Source organism: Chiloscyllium plagiosum, chromosome 9, assembly GCF_004010195.1.
Source record: "Chiloscyllium plagiosum isolate BGI_BamShark_2017 chromosome 9, ASM401019v2, whole genome shotgun sequence".
Taxonomy (NCBI): domain Eukaryota; kingdom Metazoa; phylum Chordata; class Chondrichthyes; order Orectolobiformes; family Hemiscylliidae; genus Chiloscyllium; species Chiloscyllium plagiosum.
In genome coordinates, this window is record NC_057718.1 from 78,148,856 (window position 1) to 78,155,593 (window position 6,738).

The 6,738-nt window shown below is 40.9% G+C and overlaps 1 protein-coding gene across 1 annotated transcript; it reads left to right on the forward strand.

Moving 5' to 3' along the window:
• Positions 1–3,148: 3,148 nt before the first annotated feature.
• Positions 3,149–6,589, forward strand: LOC122553240 (platelet-activating factor receptor-like). The gene has a single exon (XM_043696824.1). It carries the CDS (start codon positions 3,743–3,745, stop codon positions 4,757–4,759), a length of 1,017 nt encoding a protein of 338 aa, XP_043552759.1. The 5' UTR covers positions 3,149–3,742; the 3' UTR covers positions 4,760–6,589.
• Positions 6,590–6,738: the final 149 nt, after the last annotated feature.

Sequence of the window (6,738 nt, forward strand, 5' to 3'; positions counted from 1 at the left end):
TCCAACAGGTTTATTTGGAAGTACAAACTTTTGAAGTGCTGTTCCTTCATCAAGTAACTAGCCCCACTAGCTACCTGATGAAGGAGTAGCGCTCCAAAAGCTGGTACTTCCAAATAAACCTGTTGAACTATATCCTGGTGTTGTGTGATTTTTAACTTTGTCCATCCCAGTTGAATGCTGGCACCTCCACATCATGGCATTTTGGAAAGGCAAATCAGGGCAGAACTTATACATTTAATGGTAAGATCCTGGGGAGTGTTGCTGAACAAAGAGGCTGTGGACTGTAGGTTCATTGTTCCTTGAAAGTGGAGTTTTACGTAAATAGGATAGTGAAGAAGGTGTTTAGTATGCTTTCCCTTATTGGTTAGAACATTGGGTATAGGAGTTGGGAGGTCATGTTCTAGCTGTACACAACATTGATTAGGCCACTTTTGGAATATTGTGTGCAATTCTGGTCTGCCTCCCATTGGAAACATGTTGTGAAACTTGAAAGTGTTCAAAAAAGATTTACAAGGATTGGAGGGTTTGAGCTATAAGAAGAGGCTGAATAGGCTAGGGCTGTTTTACCTGGAGCATCGACGGCTGAGGGGTGACAATTTAGAGGTTTAGAAAATCAGGAGAGGCTTGCATAGGATAAATATACAAGGTATTTTTCCTGGGTTGAACTAGAGTCCAGAACTAGAGGGCATAGGTTTAGGGTGAGAAGGGAAAGATTTAAAAGGGATGTAAGGGGCAACTTTTTCAAGCAAAGAGTGATGCATGTATGGAATGAGCTGCCAGAAGAAGTGGTGGAGGTTGGTACAATTACAACAATTAAAAGGCATCTGGATGGGTATATGAATAGGGTGTAAGGGACATGGGCCAAGTACTGACAAATGGGGCTCAATTAATTTAGGATATCTGGTCGGCATGGTTGAGTTGGTCTGAAGGGTCTGTTTCCATGCTATACATCTCTATGATTCTAAGTACTCAAGACCCATAGGTATTGCAAACATTGTCCTTACTTGCACATCTGAAATGTTTTTGGCAATTCTAATTAATTTATTAGTAATGCCCATATGATCTTCTAGTACAGTAATCAAGCCCTGAACTATTCCTGTCAAGTCTTGGTCTATACCTAATTGGACATCTTAAATCCTTCACCTGCTTTCATTTGTAAGATTTTCCTAAGCTGTGAACTTAGAATTTTGGTCCACAGTAGCTAAATCAATTTAATTCACTATTGAGGTCCCTGTATTGAATACTCCAGCAGCATCATTATCAGGTCACATTCAGCCTGTTCTTTCCCTGGGTCACAAATGTCCCACCATTCAGCTCAACTACTTTTATCATTAACTGACCCATTAAAATAATATACAGTGCTTGAGTATGTCAGGGCAGGGTTATGTTAGAAATGTTTAAGACTATGGACAACAGCTCATGGTGCACATTATCATTCAAGGTTTTACCACGGTTACATAAGTCCATTTTCTGGTGATCAAAATCATATTTCTTATGTCTAAAACAACTGTCTAGTTAGTTTCAAAAACAAATCTCTCCAAAGAATCCCATCAATTATCTATTTGAGTCAAATTATTGCTTCTACATCTGAACTTAAGTAGATTCATTCTGAAATGCACAGTTTCTTGCTCCTGTAGTTACACTCATTGCTCCGTAGTGAATGTTACACTCCACATTTCTTGTGGTGTGGTACAGTCCATACTGTGGGTGTTTGTTGCTCCTTGTTCCCTCCGCTAAGAATACCAATCGTGGGACAAACCCCTTAGAGTCATAGAATCATATAGCATGGAATCACACTCTTTAGCCTAACTCATCCATGCCAACTAAGTTTCCAAAACTGAACTAGTGTCGTTTGCCTGCACGTAGCCCATATGCCTCTAAACTTTTCCCATTCCTGACTATGCTAATCCAGACTAGATCTGATTACCCTCTCAACACCTGATAACCCCAATGCAACCTGACTCACCTCTAACCTGATATCCCTCCCAACTCAACTTAGCCATCTGACTGTCACCAATACTCTGACCAGCTGCCTGACCTTTCTTGCCCTCTTGACCAATATAACCCTGACTAGCTGCCTGACCAGATCTACCTCCCAGCATCCAACATCCTCCCTCACCCAATCCAACCTAACCTGACTAGCCCTCCTGATCCAAATAGCCTCCAACTTACTTACCCCACTGACCTGCCAACCTACCCATCTTCTCACTTTTCCATTTAACTTACCCAAGTTACCACCCTACCTATTTTCTAACGAGCACACCCATTTTCTTTGAATGTTTAAACTTCCTATGTTGCAGTTAGTGCTATGAAAGGAGTATTTGAAATCTCCCACTGCCTTGCACTCTGCTGGAAATCTGTTGGATGCTGCACTCAATATTTCTGAAGAAGCACTGAACAGAATTCCCAGTCAAGAACTGTGGAGCAGTATTGGGACGTGGAAAAGTGTTTGGGGCCGAACACTTCAATTCCCCCTCCCTCTCTGCCAAGGACATGCAGGTCCTGGGCCTTCTCCATCACCACTCCCTTACCACCTGACGCCTGGAGGAAGAATGCCTCATCTTCCACCTTGGGACCCTCCAACCCCACAGCATCAATGTGGATTTCACCAGTTTCCTCATCTCTCCTCTGCCCACCTTATACCAGTTCCAACATTCCAACTGGGTACTGCCCTCATGTCCTGTCCCACTTGTCAATCTTTCTTCCTGCCTACCGCTCCACCCTCCTCTTGATCTATCACTATTAGCCGCACCTCCGTCTACATATTTGCCTGCAAACTCTCAGCTCCCTTCCCTCCAGCCCCACCCTCTCCCATTTATCTGTATACCCCTTTGGTTCACAAGCCTCATTCCTGATGAAGGGCTCTTGCCCTAAACATGGACTCTCCTGCTCCTGGGATGCTGCCTGACCTGCTGTGCCTTTCCAGCACCACACTCTCCACTCTGAAATCTCCAGCATCTGCAGTCCTCACTTTCTCTTAGCACAGCAAGAGCCAACCTATTGTATTGTCCCCTTCCTGCAAATCCCAGCACACCAATTTACTTTTAAACTCTGAAAAGCTGGGTTTTGACTGATGAAATATCTAACTTCCCGTATCATATCAGATCCGGTGACAAGTCAGAAAACTGAAGATTGCTAGAATAGAACCTCAGCGAGGGTGAGTCAGCAACATTTTGAGATAAGCTCCTGACAATTTTCTTGGTATTAACCCTGTAAGTGTATCTGAACGTTAATCAGCGTCATGTCCCATCAGATAAACGGACCCGCAGGTATAGGTTGCTTTCATTTGCACTGAGCAGAGAAGCGCAGAGCTGTCCACATTGAAAATGTGCTGCTGGACTTTCCAGAGGGAATTCTACAGAAAGGTCAGATAATTGAAGCTCTAATTTTCCACACGGAGCTGCCAAAATTGCTGAGAATCCTGCATTCTTTGTCTTTATATATATATGTATATATACCAGAGACACTGTAATTGAATGATGTACAAGTGTGAACAGTGCAAGTACCTGCGTTGAGCTGACTGTGAATGTGAAATCGGTTGCACTGTTTATTTAACAAGGTCAAATTCACGGAAATCTCGTTGACCTGCACCGCAGACAATATTTTAAAAACCCTCAAGACTGTGAAGACTCGACTTGGAAACTTCCAAAAAGTGACTTGTAACTTTCTCCTCGCAATAAAATCTACGAATGTTTAATAAGAAGTATTAGCATCGAGTGATACAAACGTTTCGACGGTTACAATGACTATCTCAACAAATTTTGAAAACTGCAACGAGAAACAGTTTTACGATACATCTGAAGTTACTTACACGGTTTCCGCAATTTTTTACAGCTTTATAGTTATAGTGGGAGTCCCGGAAAACGTTGCAGCACTTTATTTTTTAATATGCAAGAAAAAGGAACTGACTGAAGCTAAGATCTACATGATAAGTCTAACAGTGGCCGATCTCCTATTTGTTACATTTCTTCCTCTCTGGATTGATTACTATTATCGCAAAGGCAATTGGATCTTCACCAGCTTCGTGTGCAGCCTATGGGGATCGCTGTTCTACATCAACACATATAATACCATCTTCTTTCTGGCTGCCATCAGCTTTATTCGTTACCGCGCGGTCTCACAGCCGGTAACGGCAGCTCAGTCCAGACAGATTGTGAGAGGCTCAGTTTTAACTGCTTTAATCTGGACGTTAACAGTTTGCTTTTCTTTACCGATTGTAATCAATCATGAAGATTACCTCATCAAAACAAACACTAGCAATGAAAGATGTTTTGAAAGTCATGAAGCAAAAAATACCAAAACACAAGTAATCGTTATACATATGCTCATGGAGCTGGGTTTTGTCCTTAGTTTTGTCGTGGTCATCGCCAACAATGTCCTTATCCTTCGAATACTATCGGCTGACCAGAAAGCATTGCGAACTTCGCAAAATAAGTTCAAGACCCGGGCTTCTCGGTTGGTGCTAATGGTCCTGATCATCTACACGGTTTCGTTTCTACCTTACCATGTGGTCCATTTGCTTTGGACGCTTTTGGTCCTCAACTTCTGGAAATCTGACGACTGCGCTTTCAGGAAAACTGTCAACGATGTTCACCATATCTCCCTGTGCCTGATGTGTACCAACTGCATTCTGGATCCCATTCTTTACTGTTTCATGACAACAAATTTCAGACAATATTTTAAAGAATTAAGACAGTCCTTCACACGTAAATGCGTCCTCGGTAGAAGCCCTAAGCCGCAAGAAATTCAGCTGTCATGAAATGTTACCCTAGTACGGTAACTTTATTATGTCAATACTTGACCCATCACCTGAAAATCACCGCTGCACAACTTGTGTGTTTTATCGCCAGTTCATATAGTTTACCATGAGAAAGAAAAGTTAGTCCTAAGTACATCTTATTTGCAAGATTTTAGATTTTTGAATATTTTAAAACAAGGAAAGAAGTATGAGATCAGAACAAAAAGTTTCTTCCTTTTAATATTTGTGAAGCTTGTGATGTGGAGCATTTGAGGAATGTATTACAGCCTTCACTGAAGAGGTGGTAGTTCCCTCTTATTCAGTTCACGCAATGAGGGCAACAGATAGGAAGTTAGAACTGGTTTCAGCAACTTTGAGCTGGAGGTGGAAATAAAAGCATTGTTGGCCCCAATATTGATTTCCATTGCTAAGTGCACAGTGTTGAGAATAACAGCTTCATCCGAAATGCCATTTATGACATTTTACTCATGATTATGTATTATAAACATATCAACAAAGGCAGGAGAAAACTTTGGGCCCATCCAGCCTCACGCAACTCATGTGAGTTTTCATCATTTTATATGACGACAGCGCTCAAAAACCATATGATCTTCTCGAAGTAGCAAAAAACTCAGGTGGACTTGGTTGGACAAATTTTGGGTAATATAGCTCTGATTTGGGGCTTCTCCTCATTGCCAATTGCTAATGTCTCAGGAGTTCACTTTGACTGTGATAATATTGCGCAGTGCCTACACTTAACAGAAATATAGGAACAGGAATAGGCCATTATGCACCTTGACCTTGTTTCACGTTCAGGCCATAAGATTATCGCTGATATGCAATCTAATTGTATTTACCTGTCATTGGTCCATCCATAGAAACATAGAAAATAAGAGCAGTAGGCCATTCAACCCTTCAATGCTGCTCCACCATTCATTATGGTCATGGCTGAACTTTGACTCAGTAGATTGTTTTCGCTTTCCCCCCTTACCCTTTAGCTCCAAATACTAACTCCAACTCCTTTTCAAAGTCTTGACTGCTTTCTGTGGGAGTAAATTCTACAGGCTCATCACTCTTAGGGTAAACAAATTTCTCCTCATGTCAGTACTAAATGGTTTACCACATATCCTTAGACTGTTACCACAAAGATACTTAGACTATATGAATTAATTTACTCAGAATTATCACACAACTAGGATTATACTTTCCATAATTTAGAAGGTTATGGACGCTTTGATTGCAGTTTTCAATGTACTAGGGTCCATGGAAAAATTTAGGGCTGGTGGACAGCCTATCATTGGGAACATCCTTCCTGCATCTACCTTGTCTAGTCCTGTTAGAATTTTATAGGTGTCTGAGATCCCTCTTATTCTTCTGAATTCCAGTGAACATAATCCTAACTGATTCAACCTCTCCTCATACATCAGTCCCACCATACCAGGAATGTGTCTGGTAAATCCTCTTAATCCCTTTGGTTAACAAAAATCTATTTGTCATGTTAGTAATTGATGTAGCATCTTTTATCATGAGCAAAAGAAAATTCCAAACTTGTACACTTCTTTGTATCAAAATGTTTCCTAGCTTCACACCTGAAAGGTCTTTTTTCCTTTTTAGGCTATGTCACCAGTCTTAGACACCCAACTAATACAAATAGTTTATTTCCATTGACCTATTTCCTCTTATGACATTGAAAACTGCAATCAAAGCATCTCTAACCTTCTAAATTATGGGAAATGCAATCCTAGTATGTCTGATCATTCTGTGCAAATTAATTCATAGAGTCCAAGTATTATTGTTGTGAACATGCACTTCACTCCTTTCAAAACCATATCCTTCCTAAGGTGTGGTGCCTAGAATTCCAGGAGCTATCTAACTAGGTATTTGTTTAACTGTGGCATAGCTTCCAGTCTTCTTTATTTGAATTCTAAACATACAAGTCTTCATTACCATTTTTTTTAATGACTTGCTGTATTTGTTCATGCCATTTTAATGATCTATAT

Excerpts from the sequence above, each read along its gene's own strand:
- LOC122553240 (XM_043696824.1), top strand. The coding sequence starts at position 3,743 with ATGACTATCTCAACAAATTTTGAAAACTGCAACGAGAAACAGTTTTAC.